Below are 25993 nucleotides of genomic sequence, written 5' to 3' on the forward strand. Positions count from 1 at the left end.
CCTTTGTTTGGGGGTCTTGTAAGATTCAAGAATCTTCAGAAATGAAAAAAATGGCAGCGAAAGGGAAGACATTATTTAAAAAAAAAAACAAAAAACCTTTAAAAAAGACCCCCAAATGGCAACGAACAGGACACAGAAAGAAAGAGCAGCTTCACTGAGCCAACGTCTGGTAAGCTCGGAGTGAGGCCCCTCCCCCATTCCCCCCCATGCGGGGGCGGCGCCGGCCCTGCGCTCTGAAAGGAAGGCCCCTGCCCTCCCTCCAGGGGGTGGGCAGCCGCGGGGTCACTGTCCAGTGACCGCCCCGTGGGAGGACACAGCCCAGGGAACTGGCCGCGTGGGGACTGCAGGCTGACCACCTGCCCCAGGCCCGCCCTGCTGGGAGCATCTCCCCAGGGACCCAAAGCCTCAGCACACAGCACAGCGCCGCCCCAGCCGGGGTCTCAGGCCCCTGCGGTGAAGGGACGACGGGAGCCCTGGGCGTGAAGGAGCAGGTTTGAGGGCCAGGAAACCTGCTCTCAGCAAAGGATGGCAGGTTCTTTCTTTTAACAAAGCAACTGTTTAACCAAAGCGGCAAAGCCAACTAGAATCTTCTTCGTGCCTTTGTGAAATTGCAAAGCTCCAACTGTGATTTTGCAAATCCAGGGGAATCTAATCGCCCAGCTGTGCTGCCCTGATAAACAAGGATTCCTCCTGTTTGTGAAATCACGTTGGATGAGCCACAAATATCTTCAGTGCAGAGGAGAAGGAGGCAAGTTGGGCAAGGGGTGTGGGGAGAGAGGGGCAGAAGGAGGGACCTCTTGGATCTAAAATAAAGGCCTTGGGGATGTAACTAACAGCTCCTTTCTGAGCTCTGGCCTGGGGCCAGCAGCGAGCACCCAGGGGCCCGTGTGATGCCCCGCGCTCAGCATGTGCTTCGGGCCCAGCAGCGCCCCCGCCCCGAGCCCGCTCAGCCCACGCCCCGGGGTCCCGTCGGGATGGCTCTGAGCTCAGCTCCTGGGAACGGACCTTCCTTGACAAGGTTCCTCCTACACCCAGGGGGGGACGCACTCGCTCACCACGGGACCCCGTCCACCTCTGACCCAGCCTCGGAAGTTTACACCTGAGTCAGGGGTCGGGGTACTACATCTGCTCCCATCGTCACGACACAGCTTCCCTGGGGCCCTTTGCGCGCGCGTATGAGTGTGCGTGTGTGTGGTGCGGGAGGCGCAGCTCCCACAGGACCACATCACCTGGCCCTCAGGCCCCAGCCCGAGACCCCGCCCCCCCGCCCGGCCCTCACCTGGCCCACTCTTTGAGCTCCCTGTGGGACAGCGAGTGTCCCTCTTGAAGGGTCACCACTGCGGTGACCCGCTGGCCCCACGTCACGTCTGGAACTCCGATCACAGCCACGTCTGTGGAGAAAGGAGAGGGTGGGGGCCTCAGAAACACCGGAGGACGAGCACCGCAGGCTGCAGGGCAGCGGGCACGAGCGGGAAACGCCTGGGGCCCGCCGCCCCCAGAGAAGCCCGCCTAGCGGCCAGAGACAGGGGATACGGAGTCCCTGAGGGGCCAGGACGGCCCAGGACACCACCACTCCTGCGCACGGGGTCACGGCCTGCACCTGGCCAGCCTGGACCCACGCGGCGGGCGGGGGAGCAGGCCGACTGTGGGGGGGGGGGGCGGGGAGGGGATGGGAGGGCAGGCCCTGATGGTGTGCCCCCCACTGGGTACCTGGTCCCCGTTTTGTCAACAACACACACACAGGAAGACACATCTGGACCGGTCCCGAGACAGCCCGGGTGGCCGAGTGCAGCTGTGTCAGCCAAAGGTCAGGGTCCGGGCACCCAGCCGCTCACCCGTGATGCTGGGATGGGCCAGCAGGAGCCGCTCCACCTCCAGGGCGCTGACCTTGTAGCCGCCGCTCTTGATGATGTCCACGGACGTGCGGCCGCGGATCCAGTAGCTGCCGTCCTTGAACACGGCCGTGTCACCTGGGAGAGGCTCGGGTCAGTGGGAGGCACCTGGCTCGGCCGCAGTCGGCGCTGCACACGCATGTGAGCGCCACCCTCCCCGGCACGTGTGGGCCCCGCGTCTGGGAGCGTCAGCACCTCTCTGGGACAAGGCAGCAAGCACCAGGCGGACAGCTGGGACCTCGCGTGATGCCGACGCCAGACGCCTCCGTGGCCCTGCCCCTAGGCAGGTGGCGGCGTCCCACAGGGACGGGCAGGACCCCCGTGAAACAGCCCAGGACCACGGAGGCAGGAAACAAGAGCATCAGGGCCTCCCTGGGGTCCTGGCCACAGCAGGGCCACAGCAGGCCCTTTCCCAATGGGGCTCCGGGCCATACGCAGTGTCACATGGGAGTCTGGCAGGAGGGAGGGACCCCCCCCGGGAGGGACCCCCCCACCAGCCATGCTCAGCGCCGGGGCTTCCCCACCCACTTCTCCTGGACGTGGTCCTGGCAGGAGCCCTGCCCAGCTAAGGACCCATGCGGTCCCACCTCAGGAGGCGCTAGAGACCTGGGGGGGGGGGGACGAGGTCAGTGAAGGCCGGGGCCACACGCCAGACAGGGCATTGCGGTCGGGGGGGGTGGGGCTGAGTGTGAGCATACACACACACGTGTGCACGGACATGTGAGCCTGTGCACGTGGGGACGCCCACCGCGCACTGAGAGCTGCGTTGGTGCTTCACCGTCTGCTCTCACACACCCCACGCTGCACACGGGTGATTAGTTGGAATAAATCATCAGCATTTCATGATACATCACACCGTCCAACGCAGGGGGCCCATCCGTCAGCTCGCGCTCCTGGCGACCTGCCACGCGGGGCGCCCCAGCCTATTAAACAAGACGGATGGCAGTGCCCGGCTGGCTGCGGTGGGCTGTGACGCAGCAGGAGCTGGGCCTGCAGGTGTGGGGCCTCCTGCCTGACGGGAAGCAGAAGGAACGAGAGGCACTCTGGTCCCCAGACAGAGTGATGGGGCAGGTGGCCGGCTGGCGGGAAGGGATGCAGGCGTGGAGTAACAGGCGGGCCGCAGGGACAGGACGCGGTCTGCCCCCATCCCATGAGGCCCACCGGGGTCCCTCTCCCATTCCTGCTGTGCAGCCCTGGCTCCGGCCATGTCCCCTCCGCAGTGGACAGCCATTGGGTCTCCCGACGGCTTCCCAACCACTGGACACCAGCCCCTTAAATGCACCCAATGGCCCAGCCAGGCCTCCGCTGGCCAGAGACGCAGCAGTGTTGGGGGTGGGGGTCACTGCCCTGCCCTGGTCCTGCCAGGGACACCCCCATTGCCCATAGCAAGGCCAACGTGGCTTCGGGGCCTCTGGCCATGTCGCCTGCACCCTCTTTGCTCTGTGTGACACCAACTTAAGTCAGGGTGAGAGCTCGCCACGGCTGTACCCACACGCCCTATGGCAGGCCCCCCAGCCACGCCCCTCACCCCAGGGGTGCTCACAACCGCCACCCCATCTGCAGCATCTGGTTCTCCATCTGCCCGACACCCTTCGCTGTCCCTCTGCTCAGACGTCACTTCTGTGGCATCTCCAGGTGCCCACTGCCCGCGCACCAGCTCACAGTTACGGCGGCTTCCTTGCACTGTCTCCCGTCACCAGCTCTTACACTGACCCTCATCCAGCCTGATGAAGAGCAGTGAGAATTAGGGTCTCCTCTGAGAAAAGCCAGGCACCGCGGTGGTAGGGACGGGACGGTGCTGAGGACACACGGACATCGTCCCAGGGGGATGTCTGGGGGTCTGTGTGCCGAGCGAGGAAAGGCCCCACGGGAGAGCCCTGCTGCTTCCCGGGACCACCGTCAGGCAGGGTGTGCCGACAGATGTCAACACCACCCTGGACCACCCAGTGGCCTCAGTGTGATCACACACGTCCTCGTAAGAGGGGGGCAGAGGGATATTCGAGACACAGAAGACCCAGGAGAGGCCCCGTGAAGACGGAGGCAGGAGGTCCCAGCGGGTCTGTGCCCCTCGCACGTGGCTGTGCAGAAGGCCAAGGAAGACACTAGAAGGAAAACGAAGACACAACTTCCCAGAGCGGAAGCCTCGCCTGAACACACACCTTGGTTCTCTCCCTCTCGAAATAAAATCAACAGCAACTGTTGTTTTCAAAGGAGAGGGCATGATGGTGAGAAACTGGCAGCTGGAAAGCAAGCGGACAGACCCCGCGGGCTGGAGGGAGGCTGTGTGAGACGGGTTACGGCCGGGTTGCCAGGCGCCCTGCAGGAGGTGGCAGGGTGGGCCGAGCGAGGAGCAGGAGCACCGGCCCTCAGCGCACGGCCGCCGGTCCTTCTCTGGGGACGGAGGAGGGTGGACGGCGACACGGGAGCCCACGGGCCCTGAGCAGCGGTGGCTGGGCCTCCCCAGCCCCTCTTCCTGCTCTCGGCCCCCGGACCCCTGCTGGGCATCAGACGGGAGAAAATCAGCCATCAACCCCCGGAATTACAAGACGTGGTCTCCAGAGCCCCCAGGGTGCGTGGCCTGTCGACTTCAGGGCTCCCAGGGCAAAGGGAAGATTCTCTAGGACCTCAAGAGGGGAAAGGTCACAATGCGCCAGGAATAACGCAGCTGCAGCCGGCAGCACACGTGGAAGCCTGACCCCAGTAAAGACAATATCTAGCCCAGACTCCCGTACCCGGCCCAGCCAGGAAGAAGACACTGGCAGACACGAGCTCGCCAGAGCTCCCCTCCCACTCGCCCAGCCTCAGGAGGCTCCTGGGGAACGTGGCCGACGAGGAGAAGGGAGGCCGGTGGGAGCTGTGCGCGGGCGTGGGTGGCAAGCACAGGGGGGTCTCCCAGGGGGACCGGGGGCCAGAACAGATGAGCCCTCCCGCCTCGGGAAACACTGCGGCTGCCACGTGGCTCAACCCTGAACGGTGTGTCCACAAGCGTCTGGCAGCCTCCAGGTGGCCAAGATGGGCACGGCTGGGGTACGAGGGCCACACGTCCTTCTTCCCAAACCGGACAGACTGCTGGAGTCTTCCAGCTGCACACGTGTGACCTTGATAAAAACAAAGACCTTCTGCCCAGAGGTCTGAGGCTGACCGGGGCAGACGCTGCGGCCAAAAGGCAGCGTAGGGACCTCCCTGGCAGTCCGGTAGTTACGACTCTGCGCTCCCAGTGCAGGGGGCCCAGGTTCGATCCCTGGTTGGGGAACTAGATCCCACATGCCGCAACTAAAGATCCTGCACGCCACAACTAAGACCTGGTGCAGCAAAAAAAAAAAAACCCAGAAAAACAAACAACAACAACAACAAAAAACAAAGGGCAGTGCAGAGGCCCAGCAGGAGTGCGCAGGATGGGGACACACCGTCTGCACAGAAGCCGCTCCAGGTGGCTCGGAGACTTAACTCCAACAAAGCCAGGCATTTCAGAAGAACGTGTAGGAACAGCTCTTGATGACCACTGGGGAACAAAGGGTAAAACACACACAAAGGGACGACCACCAGACAGGACCGCGACACAGCACCAGCCTCCTGCTCACAAGGCGCCTCCACAGAGAGCCCAAGCCCCGCAGGGCGGCGGGGGCCTGCCCACTCGGCAGCCTGACCACACCACACGTCCTGGGGGGCCTGGGGGGCCCTGCCCAGGGCTCTGGTCGTACGCGGTCAGCAGACGTGAAGGGGTCGACCACCTCCAGCTACACGTGCTGTCGCACCCCTAACACGAAGCACCGGGCCCCCTCTTTTCAACACGCTGCCTGATTCCTAACTATTGTTGGTCAAAATAAAAGCACTGCTTTCGGGAGAATCACATCAGAACTCAGCGTGGCTCCGAGTGAGCTGCTGGGCAAGAGGACGGAGCTCACGCCTGGGTCCACCCTGGGGCCTTCATCACACGAGAACTGGAAAGATTTTATATTTCTCCTCTGTGTTTGTAAGGGAACGAAGCTTACTGAGGAAACACTGGCAGAGAGAAAACAAAGGAACAGATGACAATCACACAGAGACAGCAGCTAGCGTCTGTGCTTGGCAGTGCAAACCCGCATGACGGCCACACACACACACACGTGTGTGGTGCACGCCAGCAGGGGCTCCCTCAGGCCAGGATCACTCGAGTCGTGGTCGCAAAGGCACCACGAGGCACCCACAAGCCCAGCGCAGAACAAGGGACTCCAATTTCCCACTTTACAAACATCGTACGCGTCCTCCCGCACCCCGTTTCCTTTGAACAGGTTCCCAGGAGCCCTCCTGACACACAACCCGCCCGCGGGTGCCAAGCACCTGCCTCACAGCACCAAGTGTCAACTTCGGAAGAATCTCTGCCAATTTGGTGAAAGGAGACTGTTTCCACATTTGCTCTTTCACCACCAGGAAGTAAAACGTTTTCTGTATTTTTATGGCCAATTGCACTTCCTCTCGATCTGCCCGTGGCCGTGGCTCGTTTTTCCTACTGGGGCTACTGGGCTCAGGGACCCACTCCCTTGGCCCCAGTTGGCCCTCACGTTGTGCGCTCACCGACTTCTCAGTGGACCCCACGCTCCACCGAGGCTGCAGACCTCGGCCACGTGTGCACCCGGCCACAGCAGGGCTCTCTTGTTTCCTGCTGGTGAGTCTTTTTTTCTTACGTAAATAGCCTTTTATGTTTTCCCCTGATAACATCATGTGCTCATTAGAGAAGAAAAAAAAGGGAGTAAACTCAGCACCCAGATACCCCCGTTAATGTTCTGGTGGATTTTCTTACGGACCTTTTCCCCAATTACCTAAATTTCTTCTACAAGTGCGTTGATTTGTCATTAGGTGTGTGCAGTTTACTATGTCGCTTTCTAACAGTAAACGGCGTGAGGAGATCTTCTTTAGAATAAGGCAGAGGTACCGTTTCTGTTTCCTCGTGTTCAGCTACAGGCTTTCTCCCACGTCCAGAGGGCAGGAGGGGCTGTAGCGCAGGGTCAGCTCAGCCCCTGCATCCCTGTGTCCTCAGCTCCGTCCGCAGGGTCAAGGTGACGCCCTGAGCAGAGGGGGGCCCTGGCACCGCCACCTCCCTGCCCCGGCCGGCACTGGGCCCACGTGCGTGTGGAAGGTTCTCCCCAGCCTGGCGTGCTCAGGTGGGACCTGATCGGGGTCGCCATTGGAGGTGCTTCTGGATAGAGAGCTTTGGTTTCCTGCCTGAGCTGCAGCCAGGACCCCTGGGGCTGGCAAGGAGCTCCCTGGCGATGGAAGCCAGGCTTCATGCCGGGCAGGGAGGGTGGCCATGGCTGGCATGGCCGAAGGAGGCCTCTTTCCTCTCGTCCAGACACGGAGGAGAAGCCAGCTGGGTGCGGCCCCTCTCCAGCCCCGGCCAGAATCTGTGTGGCAGGAAGGGCTGGCCAGGGAAAGGGTTAAGTTTAATTCATCCTGATTTCTATTTAATATCACGCTCTCCCTGCAGGAGCGGCAGCTGTGAGCTGATTGCCGCGCTCATTATGCAGCCTGTATCGCTAATGGCCTGTGACAAAGGCACGCGGCTTCCAGGCCTCACCCCCGAGAGCCAATTAAACACACAGACTCCCTTCCTGTTTGCTGCGCATTACAATGAAATTAAACTGAATTTCAAAATCATTTTCTCCTAAAGACATCTCTTTACGATAATGAGTGCATGCTATTCCTTTCAACTGAAATATTCATCAGGACCAGGGACTAAAATGTTTTACCACTGACCGCCCTGCACTTGGCAGCGCTGCCGGCCCGGCACTCAGCGAGCCCTGCTACCTGCAGGATCCACAGGGCTTTGGTGCCTGTGCTCTTAAAGAAAAAAAGTTGCAGCTCTTTAGCTGAATTTAAAAATGAAAGAGGATGGCCACAAAGAAGTCAGATTTCCAAGTCAGGACACTCGGAGGGCTACAGGAGGGACACACAAAAAAGCAAGATTAGCTCAAAAGTAGTATTTCTTAAATACTGCACTTGAAGGACAATAATAGTGGTTGGCTGCCACCAGGCTGGCCCGTATGAATGCGAAGTTTACAAAGGGAAGCCGGGGCGCGTGTGAATATGCCGCAGGGACAGGTGGCCCGGGCTCCTGGGCCCCAACCACAGAGCCCTCTGCTGGCGCCGGCCAGGGCTCCCGGCACAGGCCTCTGCTCTGGGGGGGCCTGAAAGGGAGCCCCGAGGTCCCCCAGGAGAACCCCTCATGTGCCCCTTCCCCCTCAAGCCCCACCCAGCGGAGCCCCAGCACCCTGAGGCTGCTGGGGGGTCTGCACGTGGCCGCCGGCTCTGTCACCTGGTGACCTCAGGCCCACGACGGCGGCAGATTGGAGGTGATTTCTGCCCTTACTAACCCGCGCTGCCTGAGCCCGTGGGGAAGACACGCGTGTGGTATCGGCCGGGAGCAGTTCCCCAAGGGGTTACCAGGCCAAGGCCACACCCACCGCTCACCTCCTTTCCCACTCCCAGGTACCCCGTCACGGCCGCCCCCCCCCCCCACTGCCTTTCTCTTCAGCTCTGTGGTCCACAGAAGACCTGGCAAGAGGTGCGTTTCTAATTGTGAGGCCAGCACATGACGACAGGGGGACAGGCCTTCCTTTTCGGAAAATATCGCTTTAAGACTATTATTATGAAATAATGCATTTTCAGTACGAAAGTTTTAGAAATACAGACAGGCAATAAGAAAAAGAGAAACCCCAGAACCCCACCTTCTGGCTGTCACGAGCTGCTGTTCCGGTGTGTCCTGTGTGAACACAAACCAGTGAATCAATGCAGCTGCAACCGTGAATACTCCCAGTACCTGCCGAATCGTCCACACAGACAGGACGGCTGGGACCAAGGAGGAGGGGGGCGGGGGGGACAGAAGGGGTGGGGCTCCTCAGAGCGGGCCCTGGGTGCGTGTCCGGCGAGAGGGCTCCGAGGTTGGGGGGCGGGCACCGGCCTGCCCACGCACAGACCCCGGGCTCTGTCTCCACGTGCTCCTCTAGCAGGCGACAGAGTGCAGACTTCAGGGCGGGGAGTAACGTAACGAGGGGCCCAAACCAAAGTGCAAACCAACCTCCTTCTATGAAAACGGGGGCGGGTTACAAAGCAGGGGGCGGCGGCGGGGAGGGTCTCGGAGGCGGAGTGCAGTGGTCACTCGGGAAGTGGAGTCCTGACCCACGAGGGGCAGAGGGACCACCTCGTGCAAGGCTGCTGGGCCAAGGGACAGGATGGGAGCCTGGCCACAGGGCTGGGGGCTGCTAGGCCCCCTGAGGGTCATGGCCTCAGGACCTTCCTTCTAGAGGCCTCAGTGGGGCTGGGGTGCAGTGTGGGAGGTGCAGCCTTTAAGACGGGAGCACTAAGTGTACCCCACCCCATCTCTGCCCGCCAGGGAGGATTCTGGGGACGTCCCGGTGCGGTGGTACCCGGGTGGCCCTGCCGTCCCCTCTGGACCCTCCCTCCTACCTGTTTTGAACCAGCCGTCCGAGGTGAAGGCGGTTTTTGTCTCCTCTGGCTTGTCCCAGTATTCCCGGAACACAGAGGGCCCCCTGACCAGGAGCTCCCCCTCCTTCTCCTCAAACCCTGGGGTCACCTGCAACGGGAGAGAAAGGTGGGCGTCAGAGCTCGCCCCTCCAGGGCACGTCTCCACCTGCCCCCGCCCCTCCCGAGGCCCACATGCTCTCCTGAAATTAGACACTTTAGTGGGAAAGACGGCAAATGCCGCTTTCCGTGCCCACCTCGGTCACGCCGGCCTCCACCTCCGCGCCCGCCCCGGCCGGGGGGTGTCCGCCTCCCTTCCCCAGAGCTCGCTGCTGGGCCCCATTTGCCTGCCTGCCCACCTCTAAAGGCCACGCTCCCGTGAAACTCTGTCTTCAGGGTGTTTCTTGGACCGACCGCAGACACGGGAGGAGAGGGCAGCGGCCCACACCTGCCGTGGCTGCTGGACAAGCTCGGGGTCGGCAGCCTCGGGGCAGGAAGGGAGCCCACAGGGCAGCCCGTGAAGGAGGGAGAGCCGGGCGCCTAGGAGAGCGAGGCGGTCAAGGAGCAGGGATCTCAGCGTTTCCCCTGCTGGGAGCACGGCGAGGGCAGGAAGGGGGCTGGGTGTTAGAGGACTCGGAGTCGATGTCTGTGATGCCAGGAAAGGATACAGCGAGGCGGCACCACGCGAGGCGGCACCACACGCCGCGGGGCCCAGTGAGCCCCTCGGGTGCACCCTCGCTGGCTCCGCGCTCACAGAGTTGGCTGACAGTGGCAGTAACTGTGACCCACGAGATCAAGTGCCATACAGGCCTGTTCAGCTCATCAGCTCCCACCTGGGACAAACTTTGCTGGGGAAAGAATATCCCCCTCTTTTAAAAACAATCAGAGCCCCTTTGAAATGTGCTGTAAAATCATCTGAGTTGTTTGTCTGAGGCCTGGACGGCAAGCTGAACGCCCCCGGGGCCGACCCTGCAGGCAGAGGGTGAGGAGAGCCTGCCCCACAGCAGCTCTGTTCCCAAGCCTTGCTGTCGACTCATCACCCTGGTTCTCACACAGGCGTGACGTCACCCGAGGGGACCGGGCTGCATGTTCTGGACCCAGCCGAGTTCCTGCCATCAGCCTGCTCAGAGGAGGTGTTTGTGTTTTCAACTAAACTGCAGGCTTTATTTGTATTTCACCATTTTTCCCACTGCCATCCTTTATCTCCTCCACTGCCAAGGTCAGCCTGGCCACGGGGTGGCACACCTGCAGGGCAGGTATGCACGGCAAGGCAAAGGCTTTGAAAATAATCTGACACGGAAACCAACCCCCGAGATGGCAGGTTGGAACTTGCAGACTTAAGTCAACTAGATAATAGTAAAACAAAAATACCAACATCCTCCACTGGATGTGAACAAGATCCAGAGTCTCATAACACAATATTCAAAATGTCTAGGACACAATACGAAATTGCTCAGCACATGAAAAGCCAAGAAAGTGCCAACTCTTATGGAAAAAGGCCATCAGTGCAGGACAACACCAGATGGCACAGATGTTGGGAGTGCCTAAGAAAGATGTTAAAGCACATATTATCAATGTGCTCCAACAAGTAAGGGCAGAAACACTGCAAATAAGTGGGAATATAAAGTCTCAGGAGAGAAATAAAAGACATAGAGCAGAACCAAATGGAAATTTTAGAACTGAAAAACACAACAGAAATAAGAAAAATTTGCTGGATGGGCTCAATAGCAAAATGGAGATTACAAAGGAAAGAATCTGAGAATTTGAAGATAGAACAATAGAAATTACCCAATCTGAACAACAGAGAAAAAACTATTGGAAAAAATAAACAGAGTCTCAGAAGCCTACACCAATACCACAAGGGCTAACATTCATGCTATCGGATTCCCAGAAGAGAAGCTAGGGGCAGAAAGATATTTGATAAAATTTGGCTTAAAACTCTTCAAGTTTGGTGAAATACATTAATGTACAGATTCAAGAAGCTCCATGAACCCCAAACAGGACAAGCCCAAAGAAATACAAGCCCAGACACATCATAATCCAATCACTGAAAACTAAAAAGAAAGACAAAAATCTTGACAGCAGAGCATAACTTAGACACATTCAAACGACTACTGACTTCTCAGCAGAAACAATGGAGGCCAGAAAAAAGTGGAATAACATTTTTTTAAGTGTTGAAATAACTGTCAACCCAGAATTCCAAATCCAGTGAAAATAACCTTCAGGAATGAAGATAAAGTAAGGACATTCTTAGATGAAGAAAGAAGAGAATTTGTCGTCAGCAGATCTGACCTAAAAGAATTACTACAGAATGTTCAGTCAGAACAGAAATGACACCAGAATGAACCTGGAAGATCAGAAGGAAAAGCAACAGAACTGGTAAATATCTGGTTGAATAAAACTGACTATTCTTTTCCTCATGAGTACTTTAAAAATATTTTGACCATTGAAAGCAAAAATTATAACATTGTTTAATGGAGCTTACCATATACGTAGATGTTACATATGAGAACAACAACATAAAAGGGAGACGGCAAAGTGACCCACAGAGTGGTGACAAAGATCCTCTGCTCCACCCGACTGCAGTGAGGCTCCTGAACCTCCCCTAGGCCCGTCTGTGCACTTACTATAAAATCCAGTTTTAGGGGACTTTGCTGGTGCTGCAGTGGTTAAGAATCCGCCTGCCAATGCAGGGGACACAGGTTCAAGCCCTGGTCCGGGAAGATACCACATGCCGCAGAGCAACTAAGCCCATGCGCCACAACTACTGAGCCTGCACTCTAGAGCCTGCGAGCCACAACCACTGAGGCCGTGTGCCACAACTACTGAAGCCCGCGCACCTAGAGCCCGTGCTCCGCAACAAGAGAAGACACAGCAATGAGAAGCCTGCACACTGCAACGAAGAGGAGCCCCCACTAGCGGCAACTAGAAGAAAGCCCGCGCACAGCAACGCACCCAAAAATAAATAAATAAAATAAAATAAATAAAACATTAAAAAAACCCACTAATCTCATTTCCATAAAGACAAGCAAAAAAAAAAAAAAAAAACCTTTAAAAAAAAATCCAGTTTTAGCAAGAACTCGGCTAAGTCAGTGTAGTGAGAGGCCCCCTCCGCCCTGATATCTGCTCACCCTCATATCTGACCAGGTTCCTCATCCCCCACCATCTAGCAGTTGATGTCTGACCACCTGGCTTTCAAAGATCCTGTTAGGTCGGTTTAGCCAGAATCCCCCTGACACTTGATGTTTCCTCTTAGCAAATTTCCATCCAATGACTCCACCTGCTCCTTGGCTGTGAACCCACACTTGCCGATGCTGTATTTGAAGTTGAGCTCAATCTCTCTCCCCTCCTGCAAATCCCACTGCAGTGGCTCCTACACCCATCGTGACGGTCCTGAGTCGGCCTCATCATCTTTAACATGAGTGATGATTAACTTTTCTTTGACAGTACATGTAGTAGGAGTTCTGTGTTCTTCTGGAAGTGTCAAAATGTTGAGTCTAAGTAGATTTCAAAAAGTGAAGTATGTATTTTGTAGTCTCTAGGACAACTACTAAAAAACTAGAAGACATGTGTTCAAAAACTCAACAGATAAATTAAAATGGAATACTAAAAAATTGACCCCAAAGAGGGCAGTTAGAGGGAAACCAAGCAATGAGAAACCAAGGGACAGAACAGTAAGCAAATAACAAATGAGAGGCTTAAATTCAAACATATCAATAGTCACATTAAACGCACATGGTCTAAACTTGCCAATTAGAAGACAAACTTCAGATTAGATTAAAAAACATACATGATCCAACTATGTGCTGTCTATAAGAAACTCACTTCAAATACAGTTACATGGTAGGTTAGAAGCAAAGGGATGGAACAATATATACCATGCAAACATCAATCCAAAGAAATGAAAGTGGCTATATTAATACCAAATTAAATAAACTTAACAGCAGAATGTTAGCAGCAGCATTACGTGATGATAAAAGTCAATTCACCAAGAAGGCATAGTAATTATAAGTGTGTGTTCACCAAGCAACAGATTTTCAAAATGCATGAAACAAAAAGCTGATAGGAGAGGGCTTTCCTAGTGGCACAGTGGTTAAGAATCCACCTGCCAATGCAGGGGACACGGGTCCGAGCCGGGGTCCAGGAGGATCCCACATGCCGCGGAGCAACTATGCCCGTGCACCACAACTACTGAGCCTGCGCTCTAGAGACTGTGAGCCACAACTACTGAAGCCTGCGTGCCTAGAGCCTGTGCTCCACAACAAGAGAAGCCACCGCAATGAGAAGCCCACGCACCGCAACGAAGAGTAGCCCCCGCTTGCCACAGCTAGAGAAAAGCCTGTGCGCAGCAACAAAGACCCAACGCAGCCAAAAATAAATAAATAAATAAATAAATTTATTTTTAAAAAAACTGATAGGAGAAATAGACACATAATTATAACTGGAGACTTCAACACTCCTCACTTGGTGCTAGAACTAGTAGTCAGAAAACCAGCATGGCTTTGAGAGACCTGAACACCACCATCAACCTTCTTCATCTAACTGACATTTACACCCCAACCAAAACCAGCAGAATACACACTCTGTTCAAGTGCACTAGAACAGTCACCAAGATAGACCACATTCTGGGCCATAAAACACAGCTTAACAAATTTTAAAAAACTGAAATAATATCAAGTATGTTTTCTGACAGTAGTGGAATTAAACTAGAAATCAATAACAGAAAAATTGAATCACACACTTCTAAATTATCCATGAGTCAAGAAGAAGTCTTAAGGAAAATTAGAAAATATTTTGAATTGAATGAAATTAAAACACAACATATCAAAATTTCAAGGGTAAAGCTCAAGCAATGTTTAGAGGGAAGTTCATATCATTAAATGCATATATTAGAAAAAAAGAAAAAAATCTCATATCAATAACCTAAAGTTTTACCTTAAGAAACTAGAAAAAGAGAAAAATAAGCCAAAAGCAAGCAGAAGAGAAGAAGCAATTAAGATAAAAACTGAAACCAATAAAAATTGAAAAGAGGGACATTCCCGGAAGTCCAGTGGTTAAGACTCCACCTTCCAATGCAGGGATGCAGGTTCGGTCCCTGGTCAGGGGGCTAAGAGCCCGCATGCCACGGGTTGTGGCCAAAAATTAAAAAAAGAAAAAAAATTGAAAAGAGAAAAATAATGGAGAAAATTCAATGAATCCTAAAGTGAATTCTTTGAAAAAAGATTTAAAAAATGGATAATCTTCTAGCAAGAATAACAAAGAAAAAATAAATAGAAGACACAAATTATCAACATGAGTTGTGGGAAGCATATCACTTCAGACTATGCAGACATTAAAAGGTCAGTAAGGGAATAATACTGTGAAAAACTCTATACGCATGAAGTATTCAATTTCTCAAAAACCACAAGCTACCAAAACTCACCCAAGATGCAATAGATGACCTGAATAGTTCTTTAACTATTAAAGAAACTGAATTCATAGTTAAAACCTTCCAAAAGAAGAAACCCCTAGGCCCAGACGGTTTCAGTGGAAATTCTATAAAATACATAACACCAACTATATACAATCTCTTCCAGAAAGTAAAAGAGGAGGGAACACCTCCCAACTAATTTTATGATGCTTACATTACCTTGATACCCAAATCAGAAAGAATTTGCAAGAAAAGAAAACTACAGACCAAAATCCCTCATGAACAGAGCCGCAAAGATCCTCAACAAAATGTTAGTAAAGCAAATCCAGTACTGAATAAAAAGAATGACCCACCACGGCCAAGTGGGGTCTGTCCTGGAAACACTAGGGAAATCATCCATGCAGCCCACCATATCAGCAGCCTAATGAAGAAAACCCAATCAATGCAAAAAAGACATTTGAAAATATCCGAAATCCATTCATGATAAAAAACACTCTCGGACTTCCCTTGTGGCGCAGTGGTTAAGAATCTGCCTGCCAATGTAGGGGACACGGGTTCAAGCCCTGGTCCGGGAAGATCCCACATGTCGCGGATGGAGCAACTAAGCCAGTGTGCCACAACTACTGAGCCTGTGCTCTTTGCCCGTGAGCCACAACTACTGAGCCCATGTGCCACAACTACTGAAGCCCGCATGCCTAGAGCCCGTGCTCTGCAAAAAGAGAAGCCACCGCAATGAGAAGCCCGTGCACCGCAACAACGAGTAGCCCCCGCTCGCCACAACTAGAGAAAGCCCGCACAGCAACGAAGACCCAACACAGCCAAAAATAAAATATAAATAAATAAATAAATTTATATATTAAAAAAAACCTCTCAGCATATCAAAAATAGAATGGAATCTACAAAAAGCCTATAGCTACTGTCATGGTTAATAGTGAAAGACCAAATACTTTCCCCATAAATCGGAAATAGGACAAGGACATCCAATCTCACTATTCCTATTTGGCATCATACTGGAAATCCTAGTCAGGGCAGTTAGGCAAGAAAAAGAAATAAAAGGCATACAGATTGGAAAAGAATAAATAAATCTGTTCTATTTGCAGAAAAAAATTGTGTATGTAGAAAATCTCAAGGAATTAAAAAAAAAAAAATCCTCCTAAAACTGAAAAACAAATTTACCAGGATTACTACAGGATACAAAGTCAATACACTAGAATCAACTGTATTCCTATACACTAGTGATAAACAATTTGAAACAAAAAACCAAAAAATTCTATATTTACAATCGTTGAAAAGGAAGAGGAAAAGGAGGAGAAAGAGATGGAGAAAAGAAGAAATACTTAGGTATAAACCTAGCAGAACATGTTCAGGATCAGCATGCTGAAAATCTCACACATACACTCCCCCCCACACCCCCCCAAAGCAGACCTAAGTTAATGGAGGGGGGCACCATGTTCATGGATTGAAAGAGTCGTCAAGGTAAAGATGTTAATTCTTCCCAAATTGATCTATAGGTTTAATGCAACTTTGACCAAGATCCCAAAAGGATTTTTTGTAGATACGGACAAGCTATTTCTAAAATTGGTATGAGCAAGCAAAAGAACTAGAATAACCAAAAAAAAAAAACAAAAAAAAACTCTGAACAAGAATAAAGTTGGTAGGGTAACACTACAATTCTGAGGCTTACTATAAAGCCACAGTAGTCAAGACTGTGGTATTGCAAAGGAACAGACACACATATCAGTGGAAGAGAATATATAATCTATATATGAACCTGCTGAAATATGTAAAATTGATTTTTGACAAAATTGCAAAGAAGAAAGGGTAGTCTTTTCAGCAAACAGTATTTGAACAACTGGATATGGAAAAAAATAAGCTCCAACTAAATTTCATATATAATGCAAAAATTCACCAAAATGCACAATAGATATAAACGTAAACTGTAAAACTATAAAACTTTCGGGAGAAAACTTTGTAACCTGGAGTTAGAGATAACACCAAAAGCATGATCCATAAAAGTAAGAGAAAGGGAGAAATTAGACCTCATGAAAATTAAAAACTTCTGCTTTATGAAATACAAGACAATGTAAAGACAAGCCACAAACTGGGAGGAAATATTGGCAAATCACATATCCGACAAAGAACTCTCGAAACCCAACAGTAAGAAAGTAACTGGAGGGGAAGTGGGCAGAGCAAGAAACACCAGGAATCCAGCTCCCACCCGGACAAGTGCACTGGCAGATCTGTCTGATGTAACTATTTTTGAAACCTGGAGTCTGTTGAAGGCTTGCAACTTCCAGGGGAAGGCTTGGAGGGTAAACTGTGGGTAATTTTGGTCATTTTCAGCTCTTAGCACCATAGCAGCTACCACTCCTCCTGCCCCCGCAGGCAGCTGTGCATGTATTCCTAGAGCAGCTTGCACACAGACTGTGGAAGCCAGGGTGGGCAAAACGGACGCAGATCTTCAATAAGATTATGTCAGCAGATTTCTCATCAGAACTTTGGAAGCCAGAAGCAGTGCACCCATATATTCAAAGTGCTAAAAGAAAAAAAAGTTAACAAAGAATCCGATATCCACTAAAAATGTTCTTCAGAAGTGAGGAAGAAATTAAGACATTTCCAGATAAACAAAAGCTGAGGAAGTCTGTGACCACTAGACCTGCCCTGCAAGAAATGCTCAAATGAGTCCTGCAGGTTAAAAGAAAGCACCTAGTCAGCACACCGAAGCTGTATGGAGAAAGAAAGATCTCAACAGAAGTAAATACATGCACTATTACACATTGTTTTCTACATGATTTAGGAGACTAACACATTAAAAAAATTATCACTGTAAAAACTAGTATTACAAACTTTGGTTTGTAACTCCAAATCTTTTTTTCTACATAATTTAGGAGACTAATACATTGAAAAGAATTAATTTACGTTTTAGGGCACAGAACGTATAAAGATGTAATCTTGTGACATCAACAGCTGAAAGGGGTAAAGACAGAACTGTAAAGGAGCAGAGTTTTTGCATGTTATTAAAGTTAAGCTGGTATAAATCCAAATTAGTGTTAAAATTTTTAGAATGATAAATGTAATCCTCATGGCAACCACAAAGAAATTAGCTGGAGAAAATACACAAAAGGAAATGAGAAAGGAATTTAAACATTTCACTACAAAAAATCAACTAAACACAAAAGAAGACAGTAATGCGGGAAATTAGGGACCAAAAAAAGCTATATGGCACATAGAACACAAATAGCAGAAGTCAGTCCATCCTTATCAGTAATTACTTTAAATGGAAATGGATTAAATTCTCCAGTCTAAAGACAGATTGGTGGAATGGATAAAAACCCATGATCCAACGACAGCTGACCCTTGAACAATGTGGGGATTATGGGCAGAGACTCACCACACAGTTGAAAATCTGCGACTAACTTTATAGTCAGCCCTCTGTATCTGTGGTTCCACTTTCATGGATTCAACCAACTGTGGATCGTGTAATACTGTAGTGCATGTTTACTGGAAAAAAACCCCCACATATAAGTGGACCTGTGCAAACCCATGTTGTTCAAGGGTCAATTGTATAGCCTGCCTACAAGAAACTCACTTGAGATCCAGAGACACAGGTGGATGGGAAGTAAAAGGGTGGATCAAGATATTCCTGCAAATAGCAACCGACCAAAACAGACCAGGGTGGCGGTACTAATATCAGAGAAAATAGACTTTATTCACACACCTAAGGACAAACCATCAAAATATACGAAGCAAAAAACCTGACAGAACTGAAGGGAGAAATGGGCAGTTCTAACTGAGTTCCATTCTACCGTAGAAATCCACGTCCCTGTGTCCCCTTCCTCAGCACTCCCCAGCACTGGGTGCCCTACAGAGACCTCTTACCACAGTCACTCTTCTGCCTCAGGGCAGGCATTCTTGGTATTGCACATCACCTGTTCAAATCACTGTGTGCTTGTGTCCTGACAATACCTACTGTGTGTTAATTTACAGACACGATCACCCAACCCCGTGCTGCGTTCACTCCAGCTCCTGTTGTCTGTGGACCCTCCCTTTATTCCTCCATCATGCTGGACCCACGGCCAGGTGCATGCTGACCGCATGCGAGCAGGCGTGTACGGTGGGCAGGAAGCAGGGACCAGAGCTCATCCAGTCAGAGAGGACTTCCTGCCCACCCCCAGCACTGAGTCCTAGATTTCTGATTTCATACAGTAAGAAAGGATATTCACAGTCTTCTTCCAGGCAAGTTGCATGAAATGCAAGATACTAACTTCTGAACTCCACGGAGCATTTTTTCACGTTTAGCACCTCTGAAATTGGGCCGCGCCTCCCCACGGACGGGACATGGATTTGGTGAACAAGGATGGCCACTGTCCACGGACACTGCTCTGCCCCTTCCCGTGACACACAGACCAGCCCCCGAGCACAGGAGCTGCTGGCATGCAGGCTCTGTGGCCACAGACACGCGGAGCACAGAGTCAGGGTCTTCTGGAACCGAAACCAACTCTTTGAACTGAATCCCCTCAAGACCCCTCACCTACTCAGCACAATCCCACTCAACACTCCATGTGAGAGTGTTCTTAGGTTCATCTATACACCCATCATGGGTTCAATGCCAGAAAGACACTCCCATCCACCAATTCTAGTTTTTGTACAGATCTGCCAGGGAGTCTCTGGTCTACAGAAAGCAAGTATCAAGAAACTAAGACATGGGACTTCCCTGGCGGTCCAGTGGTTAGGACTTCACCTTCCAATACAGGGGGTGCGGGCTCAATCCCTGGTCTGGGAGCTAAGATTCCCCATGCCTCAGGGCCAAAAAACCAAAACAGAAGCAATATTGTAACAAATGCAATAAAGACTTTAAAAAATGGTCCACTTCAAAAAACAAAAATCTTTAAAATAAAGAAACTAAGACACATCACCATTTTCTTTATGCCAGAGAAAGATAAGGCATTTTTTCATTTCTTCAGGGAGGGGGAAAGCGAACCACCAATTCGAAGTTCTAATAACAAACAACCTAAAATAGTGCGTAACCGTAAACGCTGCCTTCGACTAAAATCCGTCCTGTACATCACCGGGTCACAGGCAGAGCCAGGGCGCTGCAGGTTTCTGCTGCCATGCCTCAGAAGCACTCAGAGCTACACTATCTGCCCATGGGACTGGGCGGGCAATCCCCGTACTCTGGGGACCCAGCTTGGGTGCAGGGGGCGAGGCACGCATCCAGAACCCGGACTCCCGGCGACCGCATGGCTTCAGACCACACCTGCCATCCACCCTGCAGTGAAAAGGCTGGCTGTCCTCACAGGGGACCCCGTTCGGGTGCGTAAGAACGTGTTGACCCAGGGCACCTGACACATGTACTCTTCGTTCGTGGGCCACTCCGTCGTTGGGCGGCCAGGGCCGTGCCCGAGAGCTGCCGGCGTGAGAACACGTGCTTCCTCATCTGAAAGCATCTCAGAGGCAGGAGTTGCTGGAAAGTCCCGGGTGGAACCATGACACAAGCTCCAAGGAGGAGGAGTTGAGCTGGCGGAAGGTGTGGGAGCTCAGGTGAGGGGGCAGGACCAGGGCAGGGGCGGGACCGGACACACCGCAGAGCCTGTCCCCAAAGGCCCGGCGCCTCTTGGGCCGTGGGCCCCGCTCCCAATGCGTCCTGATGGGAGGGCTGTGTAGCTCACTGCCCACTGCCCAGCCCCAGGACAGGAGCCGGTCCTCACAACACGAAGGATGAAGCCAACAGAGGAGGCGGGGTGGCTCCAGAGGGACGTTAAAAGCACATTTGGGGGCAGGCAAGAGGCACAGCGGGGCTAAGCGCTCCAGATGCTCACCTGGCACGTCAGGGGGCCAACTGGACCCGCCTTCCCGTGTGAAAGTCCTCATTTAGGGTCCTGCCACCTCCTACCAGGCCCTTGGAAAAGAGGTAGTGGACCCACCTCACCCTAAGAGGCAGAAGCACACGGCTGACGATGGTCAGCTGCTTGCCTGAAGTGAGTGCCTTCGTGGGGACAGCATCCCACCAGTCATCGCAGGGCAGAGCGTGCCCAGGCCCCGCAGGGCCCCTGTCCCCGTCCCCACCCCCACGGTCCGCGCAGCAATCCATGGTCCATGGCAGCGACAGGGGACGTGGCGAGAGGGAGCACGGGAGAGGCGGGGGGCGGGGGGCGCACAGGCACCCACACATCAGCCCACTGTCCGGGGCGGCAGCTTGCACGTGGCCACACGAGGTAACTGATTTTAAGGGGATAAAGGGAAGCGGTGCTCGCTGCCGCTGTCCTCCTGTCCCAGCTTGTCCCACACCCCACGTGGCTGTCTGCATCCTAGCAAGACAAGAGGATTCCACGTAAGGCCTGGTCACCTCTGCGTTACACGGCAGTGTGGCCTGTATCTGTCAATGGACCCGTCTCTGCTGGCTGGCATTTGGCTCTTACGTAAGTGAGCAAATTGAAACAATAAATAGAGACAACTACACCTCAATCACTAAATTTAAAAATTTAAAAAAAAGAGAGACCACACCGTGTGCTTGCAGAGTTTGCCAGCTGGGAAGAGGAACACACAAAAAGAAACATCGCGGCAAACAAAGCCCCCTACCCCATGCCCAGGGCCTCACGGGGAGACAGCAGAGGACACCGTGACGCTGGAACCACCTCACCAGGCCGTTGTGGGGAGGCCGCCCGCTCTTCCAGCCCCTGGCGTCCCGCCAGACAAAGTGCAAGACGCAGGAAGCGATGGCTGCAGAGCCGCGGACGCTGGGGCACCGGAGTGCCCCCAGGCTGCCGGCCACGGACCACCCAGCGCGGCCAGGGCACCCGCACACTGGGAGACACAGACGGGGACCCACAGCAGGAGCCCCGCCATGCTCTGCAGGGTGGGCAGGTGACCCTGACCGTAGCCAGGACAAGGGAGCATCCCCTGAGCGTCGGGCACCGGGCCTCCACAGCCTCCCTCTGCCCTTGCTCTGGGCTGCCAGGAGTGGACCGGACTCTCCCTGCTGCCTGGGAGCACCCCTTGCCCAGGCACCCTGTGCCTTCGCAGGGCTCCTGTCCGCCCTTGGGCCTCCGCTTTGCGGGGTAGACACAGGCCCGAGAGGCCCCTGGTCACCACTCCTGATTCTCGGCGGTCGGTTCCTGCCAGAGAAGCAAGAGCTCTCAGGCTTCAGAGGCGGGAGGGCCCTGACCGCAGCACTGCACCGCCTGGTGGGCGCCATCGCCGCTGCTGCGTTTCCTTCCCCAGGCTCCAGCCCAGGGGGGCTCCCCACGTGCTGGCTGGAGGAGAGGAGTAAGGAAGGGAGGTGGAGAGGCCCCAGCCACAGACCCCACAGAGAGGTCGGCCCCAGAGAGGCTGTGGGCCCCGCCAGTCCTGCTGCCCCGCCGCGGGCTCCGCGCGCACGCCCGCTACGCGGCACACGTCTCCTTGGTCAATGCGCCTGCGCCGACCTTGCGCCCGCCATTCGGGTCAAAGGGCCTGTGACCATCTGGCTTAGGAGGTACTTCCAAGTTCAAGATGTGCCCTCATGACAAGCAAAGAGGACCCTGACCCCAGAGAGCCTGCAGTGGAAGGAGTCACCACGCGGCGTCATGGGGGGGGCGGGGCGGGGCTAGCGGCAGAGGGAGGGGCGCCAGGCAGCGGGAGGAGGACGGACGCTGCAGGAGCCCATGCTGGCCCGCGTGGTGCCCTGGCAGAGGGGAAGGACAAGTGCACCGGGCAAGGGCGAGCGGGCTTTCTTCACACTGGTATTTTTGCAACTTTCCTGTAAGTTTGAAGTGATTTCCAATTAAATGTTAACAAAAACCTTGAGCCACATCGCCCGCAGCCCCCCTGATTTCGGAACATGAAAGAGTCCCTGCCGTCTGGACCTGCCGAGCGTGGGCGGCGATCAGAAGAGAGCTGGCGGTTTTCACTGGTGTCCCCGCAGGGACAGAGCCAGCACTTTCCAGGCCAGGCGAGCAGCCGGCGTCCTCCTCGCTGCCACCGTCAGCAAGGGGGAGAGCCTGTGAGGTCACAGAAGCCGAGAGCAGGCGCTTCCTCAGCAAGGCCTGAGCCCGGTTCTCCTGCCTTCGGGGCGCACCCCGTCCCACCCGTCCTGCGCAGCGCGGGGACCCAGGCGGAGGCTCCACGGAGGTCTCGCCCGCCTGAGTCTGGGGTCTGGCCTTGTTCCCCGCTAAGGGTCCTGGGGGCGGGCGGTGAGCAATACCCCCAGCCGGGAGGCGGCCCCTGGGCTGCCGCTCCGAACGGAGCCGGGGAAAGCGCACGGGAGGCGGGGAGTGCCCCTGTCGCGCTCCCGGCAGCGGGGGGCGGCGGCGGCGGTGGCCTCTGACCAGCTCGGGGGAGCGAGCCCAGGCCCAGGCCCAGGCCCACCCCAGCCCCCAGGGGCAACCGGCCTGTGATTGCGCTCTCCGCCCCGGGCCGTCATCGGCCATGGAGACGGCTCCATTCTGGACCGTGTGTCTCACTGACTCCTCCACTGAGTTGGAAACGTTCTAGAACACGCCGCCGCGAGCTCCAGGTCCCCTTACTTTCACGTTTATGGGGCCTGGCTTGTGGCCAGCGGATCGTCATCCCTGCTCTGTCTCCACTGCCCCCGAGCCCCCACGCCGTGGACCACGCGCTTCCTTCTCTGACCGTCAAGATGCTTAGGGCCAGGCTGCCACCTCCTATTTTGAGCGCGTTTCAGTGAGGAAACCCCTACAGCCCCAAGCGGGAGCCAGGTGAGCGGGTGGCTGCTTGCCCCAAGTTGTTAAACTTCGGTGTGACTGAGGAGGGAGACGCTCTCCAGCCGCACCTCCCTCTGGCAGCATCCCTGCCACATCCAGCATGACAGGAGCTCAGGCAGGGCGGTGCAGGGGCCCCCCCGCCCTCTGTGCTGCTAGTGCCTGATGGACCCACATGCCCCCGACGCTCCTCTGCTGGGGCCCTCCTCCCACGCGGGGTCCCTGGAACGACACCCCGAGCCGGCGGACTGAGCATCCAGCAGGGGGCGGCAGCCCCATTACTGCCAGGAGGGCTGGACGCCAGGGGCCTTGAGGCCGCCCTGAAAGCTGCCCACACACCGTGGACGGGAGCAAGGCTGGTGGGGAGGACCATCACATCTGGGAGGAGAGGCCGAGAGGGCGCGAGCCCAGCAAGGAGGATCCAGGTGAGAGGTTCTCGGGTAGACGGAACACATACTTCTTGATGTCATTTTTCATAAAATTACAGGAAAACCCACCCAAGTTCCACCTACGTTCTGGAGCTAAGACATTCAACAACCATCTCTTGAACGCTGCCATTTCCCACTGGAGACCGAGGCCCACAAGGGCAGGGCCTGTCCGCGGCCCCTCCCGGCACAAGTGAGAGACAGGATCACTGCTACTTTCAGCTTTTAAAACTTGTCAGGGTAACAGAAGTCAAGAGTATGGACAGCCGCTGTGGAGAAAACAGTCTCTTAAATCAAAATTCCACTTCCTACCAAAACCGAACCTCTTCTATGACCCTGATCGCTTATGACCAGCAGACCTGTGGCTGTGAAAGTCCTCACTGAAACAAGACAGCAGTCCTCTCTTCCCCTTCCCCTCCGGATCTTAGAACAACACAGAAAGCAGGGAACAGTGACTTCCAAGTGGGGAACGTCAGTTTACAGCTTCCGTGAATTTGTCCAAATGGGCGACTGCAAGGCTGGGGGCCGGTTACACTGTCGGCGTCCACTCCAAGTGGGTGCCAGCGTCCCGCCAGCGCAGAATTTTTGACAAGATCCTGCCGACAACGATCTCTGCTTTAACTCGGGCTGTCCTAGCTGAGGCTATCAGGGCCCATCTCAACGTGGCCCAGAGGACAGAGCCCAGGAGGAGCCTGGCTGAGCGCGGGGAGCCCTTCTGGGCCTCACTCTGCACCGTCCACACAGCAGGCAACGCCCAAAACACCAGCAGCGCCCTGAGTCAAGGCCAGCCGGCGGCGCCGCAGTCCAGGGGCCGTCCCTGAGCGGTGGGGCCTCAACCTCTGCCATCGGCCTGCTGGGTGGTCGTGGCCGTGTGATGCCCACGTGCCGCCAGAGAGAACACAGGGGCTCACCTTGGTGTCCTCCTCATTTCCCTCCGCGTGGACAACGTAGGGGTAGCCGTCCTTCTGCAGGCTTTCTGACACAATGCGCACCTCGACGCCGGGCAGCGGGGTCCCCACGGAGCCTGCAAGGGGCGGGGAGGCACGAGGGAAGGAGGCGGTCAGCGGGATTCTGAAGGAGAGCGCCGCACACTGAGGTGCTCCGATCTGCCTGACGTCACGTGCACACACGGAGGTGGGGGGTCCCGCGTGGCTGTCACGTGCACACGCATGGGAACCCCGCACGGACATGATGTGCGCGCACAGGGGTCCTGCCCCGTTGTCACGTGCACACAGGGGGCGAAGCCCCAGGAGCCAAGAGCACAGCCTTAGGCGGGACACGCAGAGCAGCAGCCAGGGCTCCGAATGCCCTACAGGGCCTTCAGGGCACCTCGGGAGGGCCGCCCAGCACCCAGGGCGAGCGGCAAGGGCACTTCTATCTCACTGGAGCACCCGGCTGAGCGGTCAGGGCACAGATGGCCGCGGTTTGTCGCTGGGGAGGGGCTGGAGTGGGACAGATGCCAGAGGGTGAGCGGGTCCTCACGGCAGGGGTGATGTAGCCAGCATCCTGGCTCACTCGTTAGGTGCCTGTGGTTGGCTCAGTGTCTTCATCCCTGTGTGGTTATAATCAGCTTTTGAACCTGCAGAGGTGAGGGCAGGTGGTGGCCGCAGTGGAGTCCCCGCGGCCACTGTAATGAATAGCTGACGCGGGGCAGAGGTTCCAGGGCCAAATGCCAAGTGTCTGAGGCTTCACTTCAAGGTCTCAGGACCTTTAACTGTTATCAGTGAGGACTTGTCACAGGAGAAAAGTCCCAGGAAGCCCACCTGGCAAACGCCACGAGCTGCTTAGCACTCTGGGATCCGCACGCTCGGAAACGTCTGTGACACAGGGCTCAGCGTGCTAGATGGTGCGGCCCTGTCCTGTCCTCCTCAGCCCGTCTTCTGCCTGGGGTCCTGGGGGCCACCGCCGCCTCTTCCTCCTCCTTCCTCCCCTCCTTCTCTTTTGCTTCCAAATATTTAAGAACTACAGTGAAATCCATATATGATGCAGCTGTTCATTATAAAGCCTAGGATTCAGGGGCATTCAGCACATTCACAACATTGTGCCATTAGCACCTCCATCTAGCTCCAGAACTTTCCAGCAGCCCAGAAGGAAACCTGTCCCCGTCAG

General features: G+C 54.5%; 1 protein-coding gene across 5 annotated transcripts in view; it reads right to left on the reverse strand.

The window, feature by feature from the left end:
• ACSF3 (acyl-CoA synthetase family member 3) overlaps positions 1–25993 on the reverse strand; it is a 57910-nt gene that overhangs the window by 2319 nt on the left and 29598 nt on the right. For 3 of the 5 annotated variants that reach the window (XM_082367117.1, XM_082367118.1, XM_082367121.1), the window contains 4 exons: positions 24796–24908; positions 9336–9462; positions 1836–1970; positions 1280–1391 (listed from right to left, as the gene is read on the reverse strand). In XM_082367117.1, the coding sequence (XP_082223243.1) occupies positions 1280–1391; positions 1836–1970; positions 9336–9462; positions 24796–24908 (487 nt within the window). Of the gene's footprint in view, positions 1–1279; positions 1392–1835; positions 1971–7760; positions 7806–8124; positions 8632–9335; positions 9463–24795; positions 24909–25993 lie in introns of those variants that run through there. The other 2 variants (XM_082367120.1, XM_082367119.1) reach the window with 2 other exon arrangements.

This window comes from Balaenoptera borealis, assembly GCF_965194805.1.
Source record: "Balaenoptera borealis genome assembly, chromosome: 19".
Taxonomy (NCBI): domain Eukaryota; kingdom Metazoa; phylum Chordata; class Mammalia; order Artiodactyla; family Balaenopteridae; genus Balaenoptera; species Balaenoptera borealis.